The sequence below is a fragment of the Siniperca chuatsi genome, linkage group LG12 (genome assembly GCF_020085105.1).
Source record: "Siniperca chuatsi isolate FFG_IHB_CAS linkage group LG12, ASM2008510v1, whole genome shotgun sequence".
NCBI classification, from domain to species: Eukaryota; Metazoa; Chordata; class Actinopteri; order Centrarchiformes; family Sinipercidae; genus Siniperca; species Siniperca chuatsi.
Genome location: NC_058053.1, coordinates 28,291,423 through 28,319,301, shown reverse-complemented (window position 1 = coordinate 28,319,301; position 27,879 = coordinate 28,291,423). Strand labels below are relative to the sequence as shown.

Genomic DNA, 27,879 nt, shown 5'->3' with positions numbered 1-27,879 from the left:
TCGTGTAGCGTGGCAGTTGGTGTAGAAACATGCTTGCAGAGGTCCGAGGACAGACTGTGGCTGAACTCACCTGCAGTGAGTAACTCTGTGACAGAGACAGAATCAAGTTACGACAAAGTCTATCTTATTTGCCAGTGATCTCACGTTGCCCATGACGAGAGAAGGCAGACACGGCTTAAATCTCTTGTTCTTAAGTCTCTTTTGTCTGGACCCCTCTCTCTTCCCTCGCCGCTTCGTTCCACCTCCTCATCCTCGGTATGTCTTCCTCCAGATCTCAGTGGGGACATCGGTTGTCCTGGGCCGTTCATGCCGCTCAGCCTCAGAGCGATCAGATGTTCCCTGGTGTAAACAATGTGGCCAAACAGCTGATCTGCAGCGGTGCCCTGACCGAGTGAAAAAAAGTACTAAAACACTTTCTACTCTCATCTTCGTAAAGAGCGTAGTTTAAATTATACTTACACACAAGTTACTCAAGTTTGGAAGAAAAAGGAAAGCTAAAAGTTGGAAAAAGTAAGACGACGAGACAGAGCTACAGCAACAGGCAGCATACACGTTGGCGCATGCGCACAAATATGCGCAATTAGTAGTATATAAACATAATTACTAGGAGACAGAGGGTTCTTCTCATTTCTCTATTTTGTGCCACCTCGTCTCCTCTCTCCTCTGTCCTCCTGCCTGTATCCTGGAAATATATCTCAGTGCATCATCTTGAAGGATTCCTAAAATGCATCTCGAGGAGAGAGAAGGGAGGAGAGAGGAGGCTTGCTGGAGGAGCTATGAGCGAGGATGCACAGGTGTATCCTTTGCAGAAGTCTTTTCAGCACTAGTGACGTATAAAAGAAGAATGACACACAGACAGAAAATTCAAACCATGGCAGGAGCAGGACATTACAAATATAAGTGTTCCTTTTGTATTCATGAGTTTTATTCATTATTTAAGATGATCGAATGCACAATCGAACTTTCTGCACTTCATGGTTTGTGTAGCGCCTCGCAAGGTGCTGTTCTAAAGGCATTCCTTAATGACATTTCACCATGATCACTCATTTTTTCATTGTTGAATGTAGGCTACACCCAATTCAACTAAAACGAGAAATGAGAAGAGGGGCCGGTTGATCCCAAGACACCTGCTTACTGGCTTCATCCTCTTTGTCCCCCGTGGGACATAAGGCCACAGTTAGCTTCCTCCATTGTTCACTATCCATTGCAACATGTCTCCCCTCCAAGTAAGCGTCATCTTTTCATCTCTGCTAGCTCATCTATCACAGTTATGCTGGAATACATCTTAGTTTTAAAATCTTTATTCCAGTAATATAAAACAACATACAAATGACTCAACAGTGACAGTACAAGAAAATATGTGATAAAATTAAGACTAAAACAGCTACTGTGGTCCAGACTCAAATATCTCAACAACTATTTAATGGACTGACCTGAAATTTAGTAGCCTACACACATTTATGTCAGGATTAATTGTAATAACTCTGATGATCCTCTGACTTTTCACCTAGCGCCATCATCAGGTCAGAAATTTAATTTGTCCACTACAAGAAAATGTTGAGCATGGTAAACATTGTACCTGGTTAACATCAACACGTTTGCATGCTGATGTTGCATGACATGGTGACAAAGCACTGCTGTGCCTATATAAAGCATAGGGCAGGTAGCATGGCTGTACACTTTTAGTCTTGTTTTTTGATCATCATTACAGCGTAATGTTATTAGAATTACAAAGGGCAACTGGTTCACAGCAGAATTTTTTTTGACAGAATAAACGGAGAGTAACATACAAAGCTAAAAACAGAAAATACAACAACAAAGACACATCTAACATCCAAATTCCCACCATACACACCTAAAAACTTATCAAATTGAATTCTAGCTTGTGAGTTTCAAATATGTATTTTCGCCTGTGGAGCTGTCAATTGAACCATACATTAACTTGTACAATATCAATATCATTGTTGTGGTTCATCCATCCATCCATCCATCCATGTTGTGGTTCAGGTTTATCTATTTTAATATTACATCTATTCTATTCATAGATATTCAGGTCTCCTTAAAATTAATGTTATCGCAAACAAAATCTATGGATAAATACATTCAACATATTCCAGAAGTATATTTTGTCAACAACACTGGCTTCAGGTTGAACTGTAAAAACTCAGGTGATCCTCTAACTTTTCATCTAGTGCAATCATCAGGTCTGAAATTTAATTTGTCTAATACAAACCTGGTAATCATAAACCTGTTAGTATTGTCATTGTGAGCATGTTTAGCATGATGATGTTGCAGAACATGGTGACAAAGTACAGCTTCTAAGTACAGCTAGCATGTCTGTACACTCTTAGTCTTGTTTGTTGATTATCCTACGTCATTACAGTTAAGTGTTATTATAATCACAAAGGGAAACCGATTCACAACATGAAAACAAAATAATGTTAACACATAGAATAAATGCAGAGTACAAAGATACATCTAACATCCAAATTCCCACCATACACACCTAAAAACCTATCAAATCGAATTCTAGGCTAGTGAGTTTCAAATATGTATTTTCGCCTGTGGAGCTGTCAGTTGAACAATACATTAACTTGTACAATATCAATATCATTGTTGTGGTTCCGGTTTATCTATTTTAATATTACATCTATTCTATTCATAGATATTCAGGTCTCCTTAAAATTAATGTGATCGCAAAAAAATCCATGGATAAATACATTCAACATATTCCAGAAGTATATTTTGTCAACAACACTGGCTTAAAGCTTCATTGTTTGCTATACAGTATGTGCATGATGAGTTTTAAATTTTGACAGCAGGAACCATTTTGTGTATCTTCAAAAATCTAAAAATCACTCCTTTGATTTGAGGCAGATTCAGGCCATAAACTAGAGGGTTATTGATGGGGGGAATGATCAGATATTCTAAAGATAAAACAACTATGATGATTTGATTCATTTTATCAGCCTCAAATCGAGTCAGTGACAGCTCACAGACGAGAGAGAACGAATAGGTTACAAATGTCACCATGTGGGGCAGGCAGGTTTGTAAGGCCTTTCCTCTGAATTCTGATGAGCTTCTCCTGCACACAAGCAGAATCCGTAGATAGGTGTACAGGATAAAAAAAAGAGGCATGAAGATGTTTGTTATCACAACAAACGGACCAACTATGTTGTTCAGGGTTGTGTCCACACAGGAGAGCTGAACCACAGGCCAGTTAGAACAGAAAACCCTGTGCAGTTTATTTCCACACAAAGGCAATCGAACAGTAAGATAAAGACAGAAGCCAAGAGCAACTGCAGGGTAGAGCACAGCAAAAATCAAAAGATGCCTCACCATACTCAACGTCATTTTGCTGTGATAGTGTAAAGGTTGGCAAATAGCAACAAATCTATCGTAGGCCATGATACCGAGGATAGTCAGTTCGTATGATGCATAGGTGTAGATAACATACATCTGAATGAAACAAGATGCACGTGAGATCAAATGAGTGTCAGACAGAATGTCCATCAAGAACCTCGGGAAGAAGCCGGCTGAGCCGTACAGAGAGTTTAAAGACAGAAAGGAGATAAACATGTACATGGGTTGATGAAGAGTCTTCTCCAGGCAGACTGTCAGAATAATGAGAACATTTGCAGAGATTATAGTCATGTAGATCAACAGACACAGACAGAAGAACAGATATCTGAGGGGCCCAGAATCTCCGAATAGTGTGAACTGAAAGTATAAAGGATTCAGGCTGTTGTTGCTCTTCATGTCTGCACAGCAGCAGAGCTGGAAGAAGAGAAGTGAGAGTGATGGAGGGAGAGGGAGAGGGAGAAGAAAAGACAGATCAAAAGAGGACAAAAAGGAAAGTTACTAGGTATTAAAATGGCCTGATTAAGATTTTCTATTGAACACTTATTTCAACAAGACACATAACATAAGCCTGCATGTATTTATGTTGCATAAGTTGCACATTTCAACATTTTCACCAGCATTTTTCAGCATAACTAACAAATTTCAGGCACTTCAAAGAATACACATGGTTGAAAAAATGTCAGTGTCACATGCAACATGCACAAGCAAACTAACATTTCAAACAAATGTTCAGTTCAATGAAAGAAGAGACATATATCCAGGTTATCTAGGCTCACACATGACAGAGATTCAAAATGTCCTTTTTCAAAAGTGAAAACTTTACCATTATTCACTGACAGCAGTACAATTACAATCAACCATTGTGAAAAAACTTTGACAGTTTAAGGAAGTTTTCTACTTTTATGTTCTATAATGGCTGTGAAAATATTCACATATATCAGGCAACAAAATATACTGTATGTATTGTTCATATAAGTCCTGTTTTTTCGCCTATCCAGCTAATAAAGTCATAAAGACATTTGGAAAACAATCTTTGCAACATTGCATGTAAGTTCAGATTTTGAAAAATACACAGCATCCTCCCCTAGACTGAGGCAGCTGCTGAACCTTTATCCTGTTCTGCTGTTACACTGAGAGCAGCCACGTGTGCAAACAGGGTCCAAAGGGAGATTAAGTGTGTCACAGACTGACTACGTGTGTGAGTGTTGTGTTGCCTCGGTACACCTTAGTGTTATGAGCATTTTGAGTTTTCCAGTATTTTGTGTTGCGCACCTTTCAGACCACACTAACATGTTATGTGGGTATCAAGTGGAAGTAAAGCAATATGCTTCATTATCCTCCCAAAATATAAAGCTGTAGGCTACATAAAGCTGATAAAATATGAATTCAAGAAAAGTTTTACTTTATTTACTATGATAATTGTGTTAATGCTACATGTTCATTTTACAGTAACGTTAGATAATCAATATCTATCAACTCGTATGTTGTATCATGACTAGCAGAAATAAGAAATGACGTGGAGACAGTATTTAAACCAAATGCAAAACACTCATTAACACAAACAGGCACTTAAAGTTGTCTAACTATCAGCCAAACTGCAGCAGCAACTCTCAACAAACTATGCAGGCAGCAGGAAAAGTATCCACAGGCTAACAGGCCAACAAACACCTAGTCTACTGTGACTGTGGTACATGAACCAATCATGTGAGCTAAAGCACTCACACGGTCTCTACGGTATTCTTTAGTATACAGGCAACAGTTTGGCATGTACAGGAAATGTGGAGGGAAGCGAGTTTGAAGGTGTGAACTTGGCTCAGAGACAAGCAGGTTTGCTAAAAGTTCAGGTGTACTCGTGGTCAAAAACATGAAAAAGTCAAAACCAGGCCTTCAGATCAAAATGGGCAAACTTATTCAAACTGGGGCAGAAGTCCGATGATCAGGCAAGGGATCATGCAGGTAAAGTCAGGCAGGCAGAACAAAAAGCTGGAAAGCACAATTGACATGAATGAAAATGTGGGATGGTTTATATACTGCAGGACTAATGAGGGAAAGTGGGAACAGGGGTGCAGGTAGGCGGGGAAGCCAGGTGATGGGGAATGGTGGGAAAGGGGTTACTGCAGGACAGAAGGGAGTAGCTGGAGCTAGGAGTTGGCTAAAGTTATGACAGTGAAGTGGTTGAGGTGAATAATCAGCGTACAGAGTACAGAACTGTGAGCAGGGACCGTGGAGAGCAGGAGACCTCAGTGGAGCCCACTGGAGATCTGGCTGATCTGGCGGAGGCTCTGTGGCGCTGGGCAAAGAGAAAGAAAATGGCATCAGGAGCTATGGGGACCACGTCTTCTTCTGGGGTCTCCACCCCTTGAAAACGGCAAGGTGAGACCCAAGCAAACATTTTGGCTGGACATCAGGGTGGTTCCTCAACTGGTCCATTGAAGGCTCATAGGGTTCAGGAAATACATGATCTGGGCAGGCAGATGGGAGGCTAGCTAGCTCATGGAAGGGAGGCCAGAGGCTAGCTGACTGAGAAGAAGTCCAGAGGTAACAATCCCGAGGGTAGCCGACTGTGAAGCAGGCCAAAGACTAACGATCCCGAGGCTAGCCGAATGGGAGGCAGGCCAAAGACTAACGATCCCGAGTCTAGCCGAATGGGAGGCAGTCCAGGTGCAGGCTGGAACATCTGGCAAGGCGTCATTGAGGACGGCCGACTGGAGATTTGGAAGATTTGGCTCTGGGCAGCGGAGAAAGCCAATTGCATCAGGACCCATGGGAACCACGCCTTCTTCTGGGGTCTCCATCCCTTGAAAATGTCAAGGCGAGACCCAAGGAAAAATTGCGGCTGTACATCAGGGTTGTTCCTCAACTGGTCCATTGAAGGCTCACACAGTTCAGCAAAAACACTGCATCAGGGCAGGCAGATGGGAGGTTAGCTGGCTCAGGGCAGGGAGGCCAGAGGCTAGCGATCCTGAGGCTAGCTGACTGAGAGGAAGGCCAGAGGCTAACAATCCCGAGGCTAGCTGACTGAAAGGCAGGCCAGGTGCAGCATGGAGGTTGCAGGCCGGTGGCTAGCTGACTGGGATGCAGAGGATGCTGGAGTGATGGGCTCAGGTGAAATAGGATTTGGAGCTGTGCTTGGATAAAACTTCCACCTGGAGAAAGCCACTTCATGGGCAAATTCAGGGTCCTGTGTCCAGATGACAGCAAGGTACTTGAGAAAGCCTAGCTCTTCATTTAGGAAAAGTGAAGATATATAAGCTTATTGACATGGGTCCAAACAGAAGTGAAAATCCACAGGTGATTTAGAATGTGGCAGGAAAAGGGTGCAGACAGGCAGGCAGGTAGGCAGGTACAGATACAGGTTGCAGGGTTCAGAGGTAGAAAAGTTAGGTATAAAGCAACATGGCAACATTGGAAGAAGTCTGAGGTTATCTGGGGGACAGGGAGAGAATGGTAACGAAAGGGCCTCGGGAAGTGGGAATGTGGCCGGAGGGAGGGACAGAGAGGCAGAATATGACACACCTCATGTTTTGTGGTTCGTGTAACTGTTGATTTTTTCAGTATTAAACCAAGACCCTGGTCTCTCTCTAACCTTAACCAAGTGCTGTGAGTGCCTAAACATAGAAAAATCATGCTTTTGTTGCTGGATATTGTATGAAAAACATTGTTAGTTTCAACATTTTGTGACTTTGCGTTAGATATGTAATTAACAATGTTTCCTCATTATGTTGTGAAAAAATTTAATCCTAGCTGCAGATTAGTAGTATATAAACATAATTACTAGGAGACAGAAGGCTCTTCTCATTTCTCTATTGCGTGCCACCTTGTCTCCTCTCTCCTCTGTCCTCTTGCCTGTATCCTGGAAATTGATCTCAGCACGTCAACTTGAAGGAATCCTAAAATGCATCTCGAGGAGAGAGAAGGGAGGAGAGAGGAGGCTTGCTGGAGGAACTATGAGTGAGGATGCACAGGTGTATCCATTGCAGAAGTCTTTTCAGCACTAGTGATGTATAAAAGAGGAATGACACACAGACAGAAAATACAAACCATGGTGGGAGCAGGACATTACAAATATGTCTTCCTTTTGTATTCATGAGTTTTATTCATTATTTAAGATGATCAAATGCTCGATCAAACTTTTTGCCCTTCATGGTTTGTGTAGCGCCTCGTAAGGTGCTGTTCTAAAGGCATTCCTTAATGACATTTCACCATGATACTCATTTTTTCATCGTTGAATGTAGGCTACACCCAATTCACCTTCTTACTGGCTTCATCCTCTTTGTCCCCCGTCGGACGTAAGGCCACAGTGAGCTTCCTCCATTGTTCACTATCCATTGCAACATATAAATAAGCTTCATCTTTTTATCTCTGCTAACTCATCTGTCACAGTTATGCTGGAATACATCTTAGTTTTAAAATCTTTATTCCAGTATTATAGAACAACATACAAATGACTCAGGGACAGTACAAGAAAATATGTGATAAAATTAAGACTAAAACAGCTACTTTGGTCCAGACTCAAATATCTCAACAACTATTGAATCGATTGCCATGAAATTTTGTACAGACATTAATGATATCAAAGAAAATATATTACTGACTTTAGTCCTCTGACTTTTCCCTTCTACCAGCAGGTTGACATTTTTGGCTTTTAGTGAGATATCTCAACAACTATTGGATGGATTGCCCCGAAATTTAGTAGCCTACACACATTTATGTCAGGATAAATTGTAATAACTCTGGTGATCCTCTGACTTTTCACCTAGCGCCATCATCAGGTCAGAAATTTAATTTGTCCACTACAATAAAATGGTGAACATGGTAAACATTGTACCTGGTAAACATCAACATGTTAGCATGCTGATTTTGCATGACATGGTGACAAAGCACTGTTGTGCCTAAATAAAGCCTCATTGGGTAAGTAGCATGGCTTTACACTCTTAGTCTTGTTTTTTGATTATCATTACAGCTTAATATAACTAGAATTACAAAAGGGAAATACAACAGAAAAGGGAACAATACAGAAAATACAACAAAGACACATCTAACATCCAAATTCCCACCATACACACCTAAAAACTTATCAAATCTAGTTTCTGAATTTCAAATATGTATTTTCGCCTGTGGAGCTGTCAGTTGAACCATACATTAACTTGTACAATATCATTATCATTGTTGTGGTTCAGGTTTATCTATTTTAATATTACATCTATTCTATTCATTGATATTCCGATCTCCTTAAAATTAATGTGATCGCAAACGAAACCATGGATAAATACATTCCAGATATTCCAGAAGTATATTTTGTCAACAACACTGGCTTAAAGCTTCATTGTTTGCTATACAGTATGTGCATGATGAGTTTTAAATTTTGACAGCAGGAACCATTTTGTGTATCTTCAAAAATCTAAAAATCACTCCTTTGATTTGAGGCAGATTCAGGCCATAAACTAGAGGGTTATTGATGGGGGGAAAGATCAAATACTCTAAAGATAAAACAACTGTGATGACTGGATTAATTTTATCAGCCTCAAATCGAGTTAGTGACAGCTCACAGAAGACAGAGAACGAATAGGTCACAAATGTCACCATGTGGGGCAGGCAGGTTTGTAAGGCCTTTCCTCTGAATTCAGACGAGCTTCTCCTGCACACAAGCAGAATCCGTAGATAGGTGTACAGGACAAAGAACAGGGGGATGAAGATGGTTGTTGTTGTAACAAACTGACCGACTATGTTGTTCAGGGTTGTGTCCACACAGGAGAGCTGAACCACAGGCCAGTTAGAACAGAAAAGCCTGTGCAGTTTATTTCCACACAAAGGCAATCGAACAGTGAGATAAACACAGAAGCCAAGAGCAACTGCAGGGTAGAGCACAGCAAAAATCAAAAGATGCCTCACCATACTAAACGTCATTTTGCTGTGATAGTGTAAAGGCTGGCAAATAGCAACAAATCTATCGTAGGCCATGATGCCGAGGATAGTTAGTTCGTATGATGCATAGGTGTAGATAACATACATCTGAATGAAACAAGATGCACGTGAGATCAAATGAGTGTCAGACAGAATGTCCATCAAGAACCTCGGGAAGAAGCCGGCTGAGCCGTACAGAGAGTTTAAAGACAGAAAGGAGATAAACATGTACATGGGTTGATGAAGAGTCTTCTCCAGGCAGACTGTCAGAATAATGAGAACATTTGCAGAGATTATAGTCATGTAGATCAACAGACACAGACAGAAGAACAGATATCTGAGGGGCCCAGAATCTCCAAAAAGTGTGAGCTGAAAGTATAAAGGATTCAGGCTGTTGTTGCTCTTCATGTCTGCACAGCAGCAGAGCTAGAAGAAGAGAAGTGAGAGTGATGGAGGGAGAGGGAGAGGAAAAGAGGACAAAAAGTTAAATTTAATACCTGAGAAAGATTTCCTATTCCGATTTCCTAACACTTATTTCAGCAAGACACATAACATAAGCCTGCATGCATTTACGTTGCATAAGTTGAACATTTCAACATTTTTAACAGCATTTTTCAGCATAACTAACAAATTTCAGGTACTTCAAAGAATACACATGGTTGAAAAAATGTCAGTGTCACATGCAAAATGCACAAGCAAACTAAAATTTTGAACAAATGTTCAGTTCAATGAAAGAAGAAGAGATATATCCAGATTATCAAGGCTCACACATGACAGAGATTCAAAATGTCCTTTTTCAAAAGTGAAAACTTTACCATTATTCACTGACAGCAGTACAGTTACAATCAACCATTGTGAAAAAACTTTTACAGTTTATGGAAGTTTTCTACTTTTATGTTCTATAATGGCTGTGAAAATATTCACATATATCAGGCAACAAAATATACTGTATGTACTGTTTATATAAGTCCTGTTGTTTTGCCTATCCAGCTAATAAAGTCATAAAGACATTTGGAAAACAATCTTTGCAACATTGCATGTAAGTTCAGATTTTGAAAAATACACAGCATCCTCCCCTAGACTGAGGCAGCTGCTGAACCTTTATCCTGTTCTGCTTTTACACTGAGAGCAGCCACGTGTGCAAACAGGGTCCAAAGGGAGGTTAAGTGTGTCACAGACTGACTACGTGTGTGTGAGTGTTGTGTTGCCTCGGTACACCTTATTGTTATGAGCATTTTGAGTTTTCCAGTATTTTGTATTGCGCACCTTTTAGACCACAAGAGTGTAGGACACACTAACATGTTATGTGGGTATCAAGTGGAAGTAAAGCAATATGCTTCATTATCCTCCCAAAATGTAAATCTGTAAGCTACATAATGCTGATAACATGAATTCAAGAGACGTTTTACTTTACTTATTATGACAATTTTGTTAATGCTACATGTTCATTTTTACAGTAACATTAGATAATCAAAAATCTATCAACTCGTATGTTGTATCATGACTAGCAGAAATAAGAAACGATGTGGAGACAGTATTTAAACCAAATGCAAAACAATTATTAACACTAACAGGCACTAAAAGTTGTCTAACTATCAGCCAAACTGCAGCAGCGACTCTCAACAAACTCTGCAGGCAGCAGGAAAAGTATCCACAGGCTAACAGGCCAACAAACACCTAGTCTACTGTGACTGTGGTACATGAACCAATCAGGTGAGCCGAAGCACTCAAGCTGTCGTATGGCATGTAGTAGTATGTGGACCCAAATGCAGATGACCAGGAAACGGTTTGAGGGTGAAGTAGCCGGATGGCTACAGTGTTTTTTGGGGTGATGTGGTTTACAGGCAGGTACAGGCAGACAGACCCGTAGGCAGACAGGTAACAAACAGGAAAATAGGCAGATCTAGGTCCAGGTAATAGGGAATGGTTTACCGGCTGGCTGAGGCGGAAACAGGGAAGTGAGTCCAATGAGGGAGCAGTCAAAGTTCAAAATCCAGACATGGTCCAAGGGAGTCAAAGAATCCAAAACAGAACTCGTGGTAAGAATGCCGGGGAACTGGGCACGGGAACCAGGTACAACCAAAAGTGCACCAAACGGCGAAACGCACAAGACAGGAGCAACACAAGACAGGAGCAACACAAGACAGGAGCAACACAAGACAGGAGCAACACAAGACAGGAGCAAAACCATGCCGTAATCACAATGATCTGACACTTAACAAAGAAAGAGACCCGGACTAAATAACCTAGGGGAGGCGAGACAACGAGACACAGGTGCAAACAATCAAGAAAGGGCCAACAATCAATACTGGAGGGAAAGCAAACAAAGACAGGAAGTAAAACCACAAGACACACAAGGGAAGGAACACACTACAAAATAAAGCAGGAAGTTACCAAACCTCAAACTACTACACAAGCAGTGTCTTCGGTATTCTTTGGTATACGGGATGCAGTTTGGCATGTACAGGAAGTGTGGAGGGAAGCGAGTATGTGGAGTTCCTTGGGCCACTGGTTCATCTTTAATGTCATCAGAAAGTCCACTATAAAAGGAATCGAAGAGAGAGGGAGCATTCCACTTACTTTTGGTGGCGACAGTTCTGAATTCGATGAAGTAATCGGCCACCCTTCTCCCTCATTGACTCGGGTTGAACAGGCCACCAGCTGCCCCTCTTCCTGGAGTCATGTGGTCGACACCTTCTTGAGTTCATAGTTGAGCAGGCCGGGGATTGTCTTTCCCATTTGGAGGTGGCCCATTCCCTGGCTCTGTCAATGAGCTGGGAGATGATGTAAACCATGCGGGACCACTCAGATGGTAAGGAGGAGTACCGGAGCTTGGAGATGAGGGAGCATTGGATGAGGAAAGGCAAACTTACCACTGGATTCCCAGAATAGTGTTCGGGAGGGTAGAGCCAGGGCTTGAAAACAGGAGAGGGGAGAGCAGGAGTGCTGGGCGGAGGTGCCAAAGCTGTAGCTTGACCAGGACTGGAGAGCTGCTGGATCTGTCCATGGATGGATTCCAGAACCCACTCGTGGCAGATGGAGATCTACTGGAGGCCCCCTGCAATGGAGGTAAGCTGTGCTCTTGGCGGTGGATGGCACTGGCCTGTGCTGCCTGTTCTTGACACACAGAATCTGAGTCAGCTATGTCCATACTCGCCAATTTGTACTGTAATAGCTCAGTAAATAATCAGGCTTGAGCTTGGCTCAGAGACAAGCAGGTTTGGTAAATGTTCAGCTGTACTCGTGGTCAAAAACATGAAAAAGTCAAAACCAGGCTGGCAGATCAAAATGGGCAAACTTATCCAAACAAGGGCAGAAGTCTGATTATCAGGCAGGGGATCATGCAGGTAAAGTCAGGCAGGCAGAACAAAAAGCTGGAAAGCACAATTGACATGAATGAAAATGTGGGACGGTATATATACGGCAGGACTAATGAGGGAAAGTGGGAAAGGGGTGCAGGTAGGCGGGGGAGGCCAGGGGATGGGGAATGCCGGTAAAGGGTATACTGCAGGGCAGAAGGGAGTATCTGAATGTGTGACTAGGAGTTGACTAAAGTTGTGACAGTGAGGTGGTTGAGGTGGAAAGTGGGCTTACAGAGTACAGAACTGTGAGCAGGGACTGTGGAGAGTAGGAGACCAAAGTGGAGCGAACTGCGGACCACGCCTTCTTCTGGGGTCTCCACCCCTTGAAAATGGCAAGGCAAGACCCAAACAAAAATTGCGGCTGGACATCAGGGTGGTTCCTCAACTCATCCATTGAAGGGTCATAGAGTTCAGGAAATACAGAATCAGGGCAGGCAGATGGGAGGCTAGCTGGCTCATGGCAGGGAGGCCAGAGGCTAGCTTACTGAGAGGAAGGCCAGAGCTAACGATCCCAAGGCTAGCCGACTGGGAGACAGTCCAGGTGCAGGCTGGAGGCATCAGGCCTGAGGCTAGCTGACTGGGATGCAGAGGAGACTGGAGTGATGGTCTCAGGTGAAACAGGATTTGGAGCTGTGCTTGGATAAAATTTCCACCTGGAGAAAGCTACTTCGTGGGCATATGAGTTATGAGGGTATCTGGTGGACAGGACATTACAAATATAAGTGTTCCTTTTCTATTCATGAGTTTTATTAATTATTTAATATGATCAAATGCACAATTGAACTTTCTGCTCTTCATGGTTTGTGTAGTGCCTCGTGAGGTGCTGTTCTAACTGCATTCCTTAATGACATTTCACCATGATATCACTCATTTTTTCCATTGTTGAATGTAGGCTACACCCAATTCAACTAGAACGAGAAATGAGAAGAGTGTCACGCACTAACATGCAGAGGACACCGAGATGGAAGGGAATGTCTTTATTGATGATGACAGCCAGCAGTGGAGAGTGTGGAGATAGGTAGAGTGGATCTGGGGAAGTTACCGGAGGGAAGCCACAGGAGACCGGAGAGACCAAGGAGGAATGGAGAAGCCACTGAGGACTGGCGATGACACGGAGGACTGGAGAACACATGGGGAACTGGAGAGACACAGGAACGGTATGGTGCATGGAGTCCTATCCACAAACGAGGTTGGACACTGAGTGTGGAGAGTGGAGTGATTTTATCCTGGGTGTGATTGGGGATGATTAAGGGCAGGAGTGCAACCAGGAGCAGGTGTGGGTGATCATGGGCTGGTGAGGACATGACAGGCCGTGACAAAGAGGGGCCGGTTGATCCCAAGACACCTTCTTACTGGCTTCATCGTTTTTGTCCCCCGTGGGACGTAAGGCCACAATGACCTTCCTCCATTGTTCACTATCCATTGCAACATTTCTCCCTTCCAAGTAAGTTTCATCTTTTCATGTAAATGACAGGAGAGTTAGTATGTGGCAGGGAAAACATGTGTTCTGTCTTACTGCAGCTAAGCTTCATTCCTCTGTTTTCCAGAGCAGACCTCCATCTCTCGAGATTTTCCTCCACCTGCTCCCTGCTCTCACTACAAATCACAATGTCATCCGCAAACATCATAGTCCATGGAGATTCCTGTCTAACCTCATCTGTCAGCCTGTCCATCACCAGAGCAAACAAGAAGGGGCTCAGAGCCGATCCTTGATGCAGACCCACCTCCACCTTCAACTCCTCTGTCGCACCTACAGCACACCTCACTATGACCTTCTCTGTACTTCTCCATCAGCATCCTCAAAGCAAATACTGCATCTGTTGTACTCTTTCTAGGTATGAAACCATATTGCTGCTCACAAATGCTCAACTCTGCCCTTAGCCTAGCTTCCACTACTCTTTCCCACAACATTATTGTATGGCTCATCAGCTTTATTCCTCAGTAGTTGCCACAGCTCTGCACTTCTCCCTTGTTCTTAAAAATTGGCACCAGTACACTTCTCCTCCATTCCTCGGGCATCCTCTCACTCTCCAAGATCTTGTTAAACAAACTAGTCAGAAACTCTACTGCCACCTCTCCTAGACACTTCCATACCTCCACAGGTATGTCATCAGGACCAACTGCCTTTCCACTCTTCATCCTCTTCAACGTCCTCCTCACTTCACTCTTGCTAATCTTTGCTACTTCCTGCTCCACACCAGTCACTTCTTCCACTCTTCAAAATACTCCTTCCATCTTCCCATCACACTCCTGGCACCTGTCAATACATTTCCATCCTTATCTTTAATCACCCTAACCTGCTGCACATCCTTCCTATCTCTATCTCTTTGTCTGGCCAACCTGTACAAATCCACCTCTCCCTCTTTAGTGTCCAACTTAGCATACAAGTCCTCATATGCTCTTTGTTTGGCCTTTGCCACCTCTACCTTCACCTTACGCTGCATCTCCCTGTACTCCTGTCTACTCTCTTCAGTCCTCTCAGTGTCCCACTTCTTCTTAGCTAACCTCTTTCTCTGTATACACTCCTGAACTTCCTTGTTCCACCACCAAGTCTCCTTGTCCACTTTCCTCTTTCCAGATGAGACACTGAGTACCCTCCTACCTGTCTCCCTGATCACATTAGCTGTAGTGGTCCAGTCATCTGGGAGCACTTCCTGACCACCCAGAGTCTGTCTCAGCTCCTCCCTAAAAAAACTACACGACATTCTTCCTTTTTCAACTTCCACCACTTTGTCCTCTGCTCTGCCTTTGTCCTCTTCATCTTCCTCACCACCAGAGTCATTTTACACACTACCATCCTGTGTTGTCTGGCTACACTCTCTCCTACCACTACTTTACAGTCACTGGTCTCTTTCAGATTACAACGTCTACACAAGATGTAGTCCACCTGAGTGCTTATATCTCCGCTCTTATATGTCACCCTATGTTCCTGCCTCTTCTGGAAGAAAGTGTTCACTACAGCCATTTCCATCCTCTTTGCAAAGTCTACCACCATCTGTCCTTCTGCGTTCCTGTCCAGAAGACCAAACCTGCCCATCACATTCTCATCACCTCTGTACCCTTCACCTACATGCCCATTGAAATCTGCACCAATCACCACTCTCTCATCTCTGGGGATGCTCTGCATCACTTCATCTAACTCACTCCAGAATTTCTCCTTCTCTTCTAACTCACATCCTACCTGTGGGGCATAGCCACTCACAACATTGAAAATCACCCCTTCAATTTCCAGCTTCAGACTCATCAACCTGTCTGATACTCTTTTCACCTCTAGAACATTCCTCACAAACTTCTCTATCAGGATAACTCCTACTCCGTTTCTCTTCCTATCTGACCCATGGTACAACAACTTGAACCCTGCTCCTAAGCTTCTAGCCTGGCTACCTTTCCACCTGGCCTCCTGGACACACAGTATGTCCACCTTCCTTCTCTGCATCATGTCAATCAACTCTCTAGCCTTCCCTGTCATAGTCCCAACATTCAAAGTCCCTACTGTCAGTCCTACGAACACACCTTCCTCCTCTCCTTCTTCGTCTTTGACCAACAGTTGTCCAATTTCTACCGGTACCCTGCAGGTCAACAGCACCGGTGGCGGTCGTTGTTAACCCGGGCCCCGACCGATCCGGTATGGAAGTCATTTTCACGATTCGCATTTTTAATTTGGCATGTGTTTTACGTTGGATGCCCTTCCTGACACAACCCTCTGCATTTATCCAGACTTGGGACTGGCACAAGATGACACTGGCTTGTGTCCCCTTGCGGTTGCATTGCAGGAGATCATGCAGGTAAAGTCAGGCAGGCAGAACAAAAAGCTGGAAAGCACAATTGACATGAATGAAAATATGGAACAGTATATATACTGCAGGCGTAATGAGGGAAAGTGGGAACAGGGGTGAAGGTAGACGGGGAGGCCAGGTGATGGAGAATGGCGGGAAAGGGGTTACTGCTGGGAAAAAGGGAGTAGCTGGATCTGAAATGACAGCAGAGTTAATATGTGGCAGGGAAAACAGAGCAGATAAGAGAATGTGTGACTAGGAGTTGGCTAAAGTTGTGACAGTAATCAAAAATCTATCAACTCACGTTGTATCATGACTAGCAGAAATAAGAAACGACGTGGAGACAGTATTTAAACCAAATGCAAAACAATTATTAACACTAACAGGCACTTAACGTTGTCTAACTATCAGCCAAACTGCAGCAGCGACTCTCAACAAACTCTGCAGGCAGCAGGAAAAGTATCCACAGGCTAACAGGCCAACAAACACCTAGTCTACTGTGACTGTGGTACATGAACCAATCAGGTGAGCCAAAGCACTCAAGTGGTCTCTTCGGTATTCTTTGGTATAAGGGCTGCAGTTTGGCATGTGCAGGAAGTGTGGAGGGAAGTGAGTAGGAGGAGTTCCTTGGGCCACCGGTACATCTTACATGACATCAGAAAGTCCACTATAAAAGGAATCGAAGAGAGAGGGAGCATTCCACTTACTTTTGGTGGCAACACTTCTGACTTCGATGAAGTAATCAGCCACCCTTCTCCCTCATTGACTCAGGTTGAATGGGCCACCAGCTGCTTCTCTTCCTGGAGTCATGTGGTCGACACCTTCTTGAGTTCATAGTTGAGCAGGCCGGGGATTGTCTTTCCCATTTGGAGGTGGCCCATTCCCTGGCTCTGTCAATGAGCTGGGAGATGATGTAAACCATGCGGGACCACTCAGATGGTAAGGAGGAGTACTTTTGCTTGAAGATGAGAAAACGCCAACTTACCACTGGATTCCCAGAATAGTGTTCAGGAGGGTAGAGCTGGGGCTTGGAAACAGGAGTGGGGAGAGCAGGAGTGCTGGGCGGAGGTGCCAAAGCTGTAGCTTGACCAGGACTTGAGAGCTGCTGGATCTGTCCATGGATGGATTCCAGAACCCACTCATGGCAGATGGAGATCTACTGGAGGCCCCACTGCAATGGAGGTAAGCTGCTGCTCTTGGCGGTGGATGGCACTGACCTGTTCTTGGCCTGTTCTTGACATACAGAATCTGAGTCAGCTATGTCCATTCTGGCCAGTTTGTATTGTAATGGCTCAGTAAATATTCAGGTGTGAACTTGGCTCAGAGACAAGCATGTTTGGGAAATGTTCAGGTGTACTCGTGGTCAAAAACATGAAAAAGTCAAAACCAGGCTGGCAGATCAAAATGGGCAAACTTATCCAAACAGGGGCAGAAGTCTGATGATCAGGCAGGGGATCATGCAGGTAAAGTCTGGCAGGCAGAACATAAAGCTGGAAAGCACAATTGACATGAATAAAATTTGGGACTGATTAGGGAAAGTGGGAACAGGGGTGCAGGTAGGCGGGGAGGCCAGGGGATGGGGAATGGCAGGAAAGGTTATACTGCAGGGCAGAAGGGAGTAGCTAGATCTGAAATGACAGGAGAGTTAATATGTGGCAGGGAAACAGAGCAGATAAGAGAATGTGTCAATAGGAGTTGGCTAAAGTTGTGACAGTGAAGTGCTCGAGGTGAATAATGGGCATACAGAGGACAGAACTGTGAGCAGGCACCGTGGAGAGCAGGAGACCTCAGTGGAGCCCACTGGAGATCTGGCTGATCTGGCGGAGGCTCTGTGGCGCTGGGCAAAGAGAAAGAAAATGGCATCAGGAGCTATGGGGACCACGTCTTCTTCTGGGGTCTCCACCCCTTGAAAACGGCAAGGTGAGACCCAAGCAAACATTTTGGCTGGACATCAGGGTGGTTCCTCAACTGGTCCATTGAAGGCTCATAGGGCTCAGGAAATACATGATCTGGGCAGGCAGATGGGAGGCTAGCTAGCTCATGGAAGGGAGGCCAGAGGCTATCTGACTGAGAAGAAGTCCAGAGGTAACGATCCCGAGGGTAGCCGACTGTGAGGCAGGCCAAAGACTAATGATCCCGAGGCTAGCCAAATGGGAGGCAGTCCAGGTTGGAACATCTGGCAAGGCGTCGTTGAGGACGGCCGACTGGAGATCTGGAAGATTTGGCTCTGGGCAGTGGAGAAAGCCAATTGCATCAGGACCCATGGGAACCATGCCTTCTTCTGGGGTCTCCATCCCTTGAAAATGTCAAGGCGAGACACAAGGAAAAATTGTGGCTGTACATCAGGGTGGTTCCTCAACTGGTCCATTGAAGGCTCACACAGTTCAACAAAAACACAGCATCAGGGCAGGCAGATGGGAGGTTAGCTGGCTCAGGGCAGGGAGGCCAGAGGCTAGCGATCCTGAGGCTAGCTGACTGAGAGGAAGGCCAGAGGCTAACAATCCCGAGGCTAGTTGACTGAAAGGCAGGCCAGGTGCAGCATGGAGGTTGCAGGCCGGTGGCCAGCTGACTGGGATGCAGAGGATGCTGGAGTGATGGGCTCAGGTGAAACAGGATTTGGAGCTGTGCTTGGTTAAAACTTCCACCTGGAGAAAGCCACTTCATGGGCAAATTCAGGGTCCTGTGTCCAGACGGCAGCAAGGTACTTGAGAAAGCCTAGCTCTTCATTTAGGAAAAGTGAAGATATATAAGCTTATTGACATGGGTCCAAACAGAAGTGAAAATCCACAGGTGATCAGAATGTGGCAGGAAAAGGGGGCAGACAGGTAGGTAGGTAGGCAGGTACAGATACAGGTTGCAGGGTTCAGAGGTAGAAAAGATAGGCATAAAGCAACATTGGAAGAAGTCTGAAGTTATCTGGGGGACAGGTAGAGAATGGTAATGAAAGGGCCTCGGGAAGTGGGAATGTGGCCGGAGGGAGGGACAGAGAGGCAGAATATGACACACCTCATGTCTTGTGGTTCGTGTAACTGTTGATTTTTTTCAGTTTTAAACCAAGACCCTGGTCTCTCTCTAACCTTAACCAAGTGCTGTGAGTGCCTAAACATAGAAAAATCATGCTTTTGTTGCTGGATATTGTATGTAAAACATTGTTAGTTTCAACATTTTGTGACTTTGCGGTAGATATGTAATTAACAATGTTTCCTCATTATGTTGTGAAAAAATTTAATCCTAGCTGCAGATTAGTAGTATATAAACATAATTACTAGGAGACAGAAGGCTCTTCTCATTTCTCTATTGCATGCCACCTCCTCTCCTCTCTCCTCCTGCCTGTGACCTGGAAATTGATCTCAGCACGTCAACTTGAAGGATTACTAAAATGCATCTCGAGGAGAGAGAAGGGAGGAGAGAGGAGGCTTGCTGGAGGAGCTATGAGCGAGGATGCACAGGTGTATCCATTGCATAAGTCTTTTCAGCACTAGTGATGTATAAAAGAGGAATGACAGACAGACAGAAAATACAAACCATGGTGGGAGCAGGACATTATAAATATAAGTGTTGCTTTTGTATTCATGAGTTTGATTAATTATTTAAGATGATCAAATGCACAATTGAACTTTCTGCCCTCATGGTTTGTGTAGCGCCTCGTAAGGTGCTGTTCCAACCGCATTCCTTAATGACATTTCACCATGATCACTCATTTCTTCATCGTTGAATGTAGGCTACACCCAATTAAACTAGAACGAGAAATTGGAAGAGGGGCCGTTTGATCCCAAGACACCTTCTTATTGGCTTCATCCTTTTTGTCCCCTGTGGGACGTAAGACTGCAGTGAGCTTCCTCCATTGTTCACTATCCTAACTTTTTAATTAACTTTGCTAATTTTTTTAAACAGCTTGCTGTCTACTGGCTGCGTCCCAGATTTCTTTAAAACTCCTAGTGTCCAGCCAGTCCTAAAAAAACCTGGGCTTGATCCCACCCTCCTGGATAACTATCGTCCAATCTCCAAACTGTCTTTTTTTATATATTCTCGAAGAACTTGTATCTAAACAGCTTCTTGCTGCTGTGGAAAACAATAATACCTTTGCCATTCTGTCTTTCGTCAGCAGCACAGCACTGAGACAGCCCTCCTCAAAGTCACTAATGACCTTTTTAATGAATGCAGACGCAGGCATGTGTTCGATTCTTGTGCTGCTGGACTTAAGTGCTGCCTTTGACTCAGTTGATCATGGCATTCTTTTAGATAGACTGAGGCACTGGGTGGGCATATCTGGCACTGCACTAGACTGGTTATCATCATATTTGTCCAGTAGGAAATTCTGTGTCACTATTAATAACTACATGTCATCCTTCTCCCATATCAAGTACAATGTGTCTCAAGGTAAAAATTCTGGGTCCAGTGCTGTTCTTCTTATACATGCTTCCCTTGGGTGATGTCATCTGCAGACATGGGATTGCTTTTCATTGTTATGCAGATGACACTCAGTTGTACCTCCCTGTCAAGCCCACTGACCTTAGTACGCTGAGTTTTCTGCAGGACTGCCTGTCTGACATAAAAAATTGGATGTCACTAAATTTTCTACAGCTCAACTCAAATGAAACTGAAATCCTTGTTATTGGGCCCCAACACATCACTAAACAAATACTGCCATCTACTGGATACCTGTCACAACATATCAAGCCTGTTGCAAGAAATCTTGGTGTCCTGTTCGATAGCAATTTATGTTTTGACCAACATATCACTAAGCTTGTCCAATCATCACCTCAGAAATAATGCAAACATCCGATTTGTTTAAATCTTAGTGATGCAGAAACTGTTGTACATGCTTTTATCTCCTCATGCCTCGATTATTTTAACATCCTGTTCACTCGTCGTAATCAAAATTTTTTTACACGATTGCAGACTGTACAAAACTCAGCTGCTCGGCTTTAAACCAGGACCAAGAGGGTCAATCACATAACACCTGTTTCAGCCTCTTTACATTGGCTCCCTGTTTGTTTTAGTATTGATTTTAAGATCTTATTGATTACTTTTAAGGTTCTTCATGGCCTGGCTCCAGACTATATTTTAGACCTTGTAATCCCTTATGAACCTTCATGTAGTTTGAGATCTTCGGGCAAGGGTCTCCTGTCTGTTCCTGAGTCCAGGATGAAAACTAAGGGGGACAGAGCTTTTGCCATCAGGGCCCCCGAGGCTCTGGAACAACCTGCCTGAAGAAATTAGGTTGTCTGAGTCAGTGTCTTCTTTTCAGTCTCTTCTCAAAACACATTTTTATCTGAAAGCAGATCTTGAGCTTAGCTGAGCTGGCTGTTTATTTTATGGCTTTTATGTTTTTTATTTATTTTATATTTTAGCATTCACTGTGGTATTTTATTTCTCTCTTTGTGAAGAATTTTGTACTTTGTTTTGATAAATGCTCTATAAATAAAATTTTATTATTATCCATTGCAACATGTCTCCACTTCAAGTAAGCTTCATCTTTTCATCTTGGCTAGCTCATCTATCACAGTTCTGTTGGAATACATCTTAGTTTTAAAAAGTTTATTCCAGTATTATAGAACAACATACAAATGACTCAACAGTGACAGTACAAGAAAATATGTGATTAAAATTAAGACTAAAAAAGCCACTTAGTTCCAGACTCAAATATCTCAACAACTATTGAATGGATTGCCATGACATTTTGTACAGACATTAATGGTCCCCAAAGAAAATATATTACTGACTTTAGTCCTCTGACTTTTCCCTTCTACCAGCAGGTTGACATTTTTGGCTTTTAGTGAGATATCTCAACAACTTTTGGATGGATTGACCTGAAATTTAGTAGCCTACACACATTTATGCAGAGTAACATACAAAGCCAAAAACAGAACATACAACAATGACACATCTAAGATCCAAATTCCAACCATACACACCTACAAACTTATCAAATTGAATTTTAGCTTGTGAGTTTCAAATATGTATTTTCGCCTGTGGAGCTGTCAGTTGAACCATACATTAACTACAATATCAATATCATTGTTGTGGTTCAGGTTTATCTATTATAATATTACATCTATTCTATTCATAGATATTCGGATCTCCTTAAAATTAATGTGATCGCAAACAAAATCTATGGATAAATACATTCAACATATTCCAGAAGTATATTTGGTCAACAACACTGGCTTAAAGCTTCATTGTTTGCTATAAAGTATGTGCATGATGAGTTTTAAATTTTGACAGCAGGAACCATTTTGTGTATCTTCAAAAATCTAAAAATCACTCCTTTGATTTGAGGCAGATTCAGGCCATAAACTAGAGGGTTATTGATCGGGGGAATGATCAGATACTCTAAAGATAAAACTGTGATGATTGGATTCATTTTATCAGCCTCAAGTCGAGTCAGTGACAGCTCACAGACGAGAGAGAACGAATAGGTTACAAATGTCACCATGTGGGGCAGGCAGGTTTGTAAGGCCTTTCCTCTGAATTCAGACGAGCTTCTCCTGCACACAAGCAGAATCCGTAGATAGGTGTACAGGATAAAGAAAAGAGGCATGAGGGTGTTTGTGATCATAACAAACGGACCGACTATGTTGTTCAGAGTTGTGTCCACACAGGAGAGCTGAACCACAGGCCAGTTAGAACAGAAAATCCTTTGCAGTTTATTTCCACACAAAGGCAATCGAACAGTAAGATAAAGACAGAAGCCAAGAGCAACTGCAGGGTAGAGCACGGCAAAAATCAAAAGATGCCTCACCATCCTAAACGTCATTTTGCTGTGATAGTGTAAAGGCTGGCAAATAGCAACAAATCTATCGTAGGCCATGATGCCGAGGATAGTCAGTTCGTATGATGCATAGCTGTAGATAACATATATCTGAATGAAACAAGATGCACGTGAGATCAAATGAGTGTCAGACAAAATGTCCATCAGGAACCTCGGGAAGAAGCCGGCTGAGCCGTACAGAGAGTTTAAAGACAGAAAGGAGATAAACATGTACATGGGTTGATGCAGAGTCTTCTCCAGGCAGACTGTCAGAATAATGAGAACATTTGCAGAGATTATAGTTATGTAGATGAACAGACACAGACAGAAGAACAGATATCTGAGGGGCCCAGAATCTCCAAATAGTGTGAACTGAAAGTATAAAGGATTCAGGCTGTTGTTGCTCTTCATGTCTGCACAGCAGCAGAGCTGGAAGAAGAGAAGTTAGAGTGATGGAGGGAGAGGAAAAGACAGATCAAAAGAGGACAAAAAGGAAAGTTACTAGGTATTAAATTTAATACCCGAGAAAGATTTCCTATTGAAGACTTATTTCAGCAAGACACATAACATAAGCCTGCATGCATTTACATTGCATAAATTGCACATTTCAACATTTTTCAGCATAACTAACAAATTTCAGGCACTTCAAAGAATACACATGGTTGAAAAAATGTCAGTGTCACATGCAAAATGCACAAGCAAACTAACATTTCGAACAAATGTTCAGTTCAATGAAAGAAGAAGATATATATCCAGGTTATCAAGGCTCACACATGACAGAGATTCAAAATGTCCTTTTTCAAAAGTGAAAACTTTACCATTATTCACTGACAGCAGTACAATTACAATCAACCATTGTGAAAAACCTTTGACAGTTTAAGGAATTTTTGTACTTTTATGTTCTATAATGGCTGTAAAAATATTCACATTTATCAGGCAACAAAATATATTGTATGTACTGTTTATATAAGTCCTGTTGTTTCGCCTATCCAGCTAATGAAGACATTTGGAAAACAATCTTTGTAACATTGCATGTAAGTTCAGATTTTGAAAAATACACAGCATCCTCCCCTTGACTGAGGCAGCTGCTGAACCTTTATCCTGTTCTGCTGTCACACTGAGAGCAGCCACGTGTGCAAACAGGGTCCAAAGGGAGGTTAAGTGTGTCACAGACTGACTACATGTGTGTGAGTGTTGTGTTGCCTCGGTACACCTTAGTGTTATGAGCATTTTGAGTTTTCCAGTATTTTGCGTTGCGCACCTTTCAGACCACAAGAGTGCAGGACACACTAAAATGAGATGTGGGTATCAAGTGGAAGTAAAGCAATATGCTTCATTATCCTCCCAAAATATAAAGCTGTAGGCTACATAAAGCTGTCTTTCAAGAAAGGTTTTACTTTATTTACTATGGTAGAAAAGGTCGTAGTCATCTGGACACTGTTTTCAGAATCAAGACGTTTTGGATTCAAGTAGTTCTCAATTGTGAAAATGGTCTGAGAACTCCAGAGAACACTCCTGGACGAATGAGGGACTACACCATTTTATTTACTATGATAATTGTGTTATTGCTACATGTTCATTTTTACAGTAACATTAGATAATCAAAAATCTATCAACTCGTATGTTGTATCATGACTAGCAGAAATAAGAAACGATGTGGAGACAGTATTTAAACCAAATGCAAAACAATTATTAACACAAACAGGCACTTAAAGTTGTCTAACTATCAACCAAACTGCAGCAGCGACTCTCAACAAACTCTGCAGGCAGCAGGAAAAGTATCCCCAGGCTAACAGGCCAACAAACAACTAGTCTACTGTGACTGTGGTACATGAACCAATTAGGTGAGCCGAAGCACTCAAGCGGTCTCTTCGGTATTCTTTGGTATATGGGCTGCAGTTTGGCATGTGCAGGAAATGTGGAGGGAAGTGAGTATGACGAGTTCCTTGGGCCACGGTTCATCTTTAATGACATCAGAAAGTCCACTATAAAAGGCATCGAAGAGAGAGGGAGCATTCCACTTACTTTTGGTGGCAACAGTTCTGACTTCGATGAAGTAATCAGCCACCCTTCTCCCTCATTGACTCAGGTTGAATGGGCCACCAGCTGCTTCTCTTCCTGGAGTCATGTGGTCGACACCTTCTTGAGTTCATAGTTGAGCAGGCCGGGGATTGTCTTTCCCATTTGGAGGTGGCCCATTCCCTGGCTCTGTCAATGAGCTGGGAGATGATGTAGGCCATGTGGGACCGCCCAGATGGTAAGGAGGAGTACTTTTGCTTGAAGATGAGGAAACGCCAACTTTCCACTGGATTCCCAGAATAGTGTTCGGGAGGGTAGAGCTGGGGCTTGGAAACAGGAGTGGGGAGAGCAGGAGTGCTGGGCGGAGGTGCCAAAGCTGTAGCTTGACCAGGACTTGAGAGCTGCTGGATCTGTCCACAGATGGATTCCAGAACCCACTCATGGCAGATGGAGATCTACTGGAAGCCCCGTCAATGGAGGTAAGCTGCTGCTCTTGGCGGTGGATGGCACTGGCCTGTGCCGCCTGTTCTTGACACACAGAATTTGAGTCAGCTATGTTCATTCCTGCCAGTTTGTACTGTAATGGCTCAGTAAATAATCAGGTGTGAACTTGGCTCAGAGACAAGCAGGTTTGGTAAATGTTCAGCTGTACTCGTGGTCAAAAACATGAAAAAGACAAAACCAGGCAGGCAGATCAAAATGGGCAAACTTATCCAAAAAGGGGCAGAAGTCCGATGATCAGGCAGGAGATCATGCAGGTAAAGTTAGGCAGGCAGAACATGGATGAAAATATGGGACGGTATATGTACTGCATGACTAATAAGGGAAAGTGGGAACAGGGGTGCAGGTAGGCGGGGTTGCCAGATGATGGGGAATGGCGGGAAAGGGAGTTACTGCAGGGCAGAATGGAGTAGCTGGATCTGAAATCACAGGAGAGTTAGTATGTGGCAGGGAAAACAGAGCAGATAAGAGAATGTGTGACTAGGAGTTGGCTAAAGTTGTGACAGTGAGGTGGTTGAGGTGGAGAGTGGGCATACAGAGTATAAAACTGTGAGCAGGGATCGTGGAGAGCAGGAGACCTCAGTGGACATCTAGGTGGCTCATGGCAGGCTGGCCAGAGGTTAGCGATCCCGAGGCCAGCTGACTGAGAGGTAGGCCGAAGGCTAATGATCCCAAAGCTTGCTGACTGAGAGGCAGGCCAGAGGCTAGCAATCCAAAGGTTAGCTGACTGAGAGGCAGGCCAGATCCCGAGGCTAGCTGACTGAGAGGCAGGCTGAATGCTAATGATGCCGAGGCTAGCTGACTGGGAGGAAGGACGGATGCAGGCTGGAGGCTAGCTGACTGGGATGCAGAGGATGCTGGAGTGATGGGCTCAGGTGAAACAGCATTTAGATCTGTGCTTGGACACCTTTCTCCAGGTGGAAGTTTTAATTATTAATTTATAAGGGTAACTGGTTCACAAGAGAATGTGTGACTCGGAGTTGGAGGTGGGCATACAGAGCACAGAACTGAGAGCAGGGACCGTTGCAGGGATCTGGCTGATCTGGCAGAGTGTCAGCAGGGATGGGCTGACTGGAGATCTGGAAGATCTGGCTCTGTGGTGCTGGGAAGTGGAGGCTGTGTGGAGCGGAGAAAGCCAACGGCATCAGAATTCTTCTGGGGTCTCCACCCCTTGAAAATGGCGAGGTGAGACCCAAGCAAAAATTGCAGCTGGACATCAGGGTGGCTCCTAAACTGGTCCATTGAAGGCTCATAGAGTGCAGGAAATACAGGATCAGGGCTGGCAGATGAGAGGTTAGCTGGCTCAGGGCATTATGTTGTGAAAAAATGTAATCCCAGCTGCAAATTAGTAGTATATAAACATAATTACTTGGAGACAGGAGGCTCTTCTCATTTATCTATTGTGTGCCACCTCGTCTCCTCTCTCCTCTGTCCTCTTGCCTGTGACCTGGAAATTTATCTCAGCACGTCAACTTGAAGGATTACTAAAATGCATCTCGAGGAGAGAGAAGGGAGGAGAGAGGAGGCTTGCTGGAGGAACTATGAGCGAGGATGCACAGGTGTATCCATTGCAGAAGTCTTTTCAGTGTTCCTTTTGTATTCATTAGTTTTAATTACTTAAGATGATCAAATACACAATCAAACTTTTTGCCCTTCATGGTTTGTGTAGCGCCTTGTAAGGTGCTGTTCCAACTGCATTCCTTAATGACATTTCACCATGATATCACTCATTCTTTCATCGTTGAATGTAGGCTACACCCAATTCAACTGCTTTAATTGTGACATGATGTTTACAAGTGCAAACAGCTGCTAACGTCAACTTATTATATCAACAAGAACATTCTCTTGCATTGAGCACTAATTTGCTGTTCACATAATCAATTTCCCATTATGTAATCTGCAAGTGTCATTCCAAATGTATAGTCCTGTGATGACAAATGTTACAACTAGCGCTGTATGCTACATTTGAGATCAGTTTTACTTTGTCATGTCTTACAGGGACTGATGATGAAACACTCACCCTTATTAGGCTGAGGGCTGAAAATGATTGCCCACAGCCAAAAAAAAGCCTGGAAGTGAGATTCTGAGTTTCTAATCTGTAACTGTTGTTGCTTTCAACATATGCTATGCTATATGCTATGCAAGGGAAAGGAAGAGAAAAAAGGAGAAAAAAATACTTTGTTTAGGTAGATAGATAAAA

At 43.4% G+C, this 27,879-nt stretch overlaps 3 protein-coding genes across 4 annotated transcripts; all 3 read right to left on the bottom strand.

The window, feature by feature from the left end:
* Positions 1-907: 907 nt before the first annotated feature.
* LOC122885146 (olfactory receptor 6N1-like) lies at positions 908-4,451 on the bottom strand. Its single transcript, XM_044215864.1, has one exon. It carries the CDS (start codon positions 3,757-3,759, stop codon positions 2,806-2,808), a length of 954 nt encoding a protein of 317 aa, XP_044071799.1. The 5' UTR covers positions 3,760-4,451; the 3' UTR covers positions 908-2,805.
* A 3,696-nt stretch (positions 4,452-8,147) lies between these two features.
* On the bottom strand, positions 8,148-24,347 carry LOC122885145 (olfactory receptor 6N1-like). 2 transcript variants are annotated; one of them, XM_044215863.1, is made up of 2 exons: positions 23,618-24,347; positions 8,148-9,734 (listed from the first exon to the last, which is right to left on the bottom strand). In XM_044215863.1, the coding sequence occupies exon 2, from the start codon at positions 9,673-9,675 to the stop codon at positions 8,722-8,724; it is 954 nt and encodes a 317-aa protein (XP_044071798.1). In that variant the 5' UTR covers positions 9,676-9,734; positions 23,618-24,347; the 3' UTR covers positions 8,148-8,721. The 2 variants fall into 2 exon arrangements, with proteins under 2 accessions (XP_044071798.1, XP_044071797.1); XM_044215862.1 differs by lacking the exon at positions 23,618-24,347 and adding an exon at positions 10,083-10,322 and having other exon boundaries at positions 8,148-9,693.
* LOC122885151 (olfactory receptor 6N1-like) lies at positions 21,932-23,627 on the bottom strand. Its single transcript, XM_044215869.1, has one exon. It carries the CDS (start codon positions 23,568-23,570, stop codon positions 22,620-22,622), a length of 951 nt encoding a protein of 316 aa, XP_044071804.1. The 5' UTR covers positions 23,571-23,627; the 3' UTR covers positions 21,932-22,619.
* Positions 24,348-27,879: the final 3,532 nt, after the last annotated feature.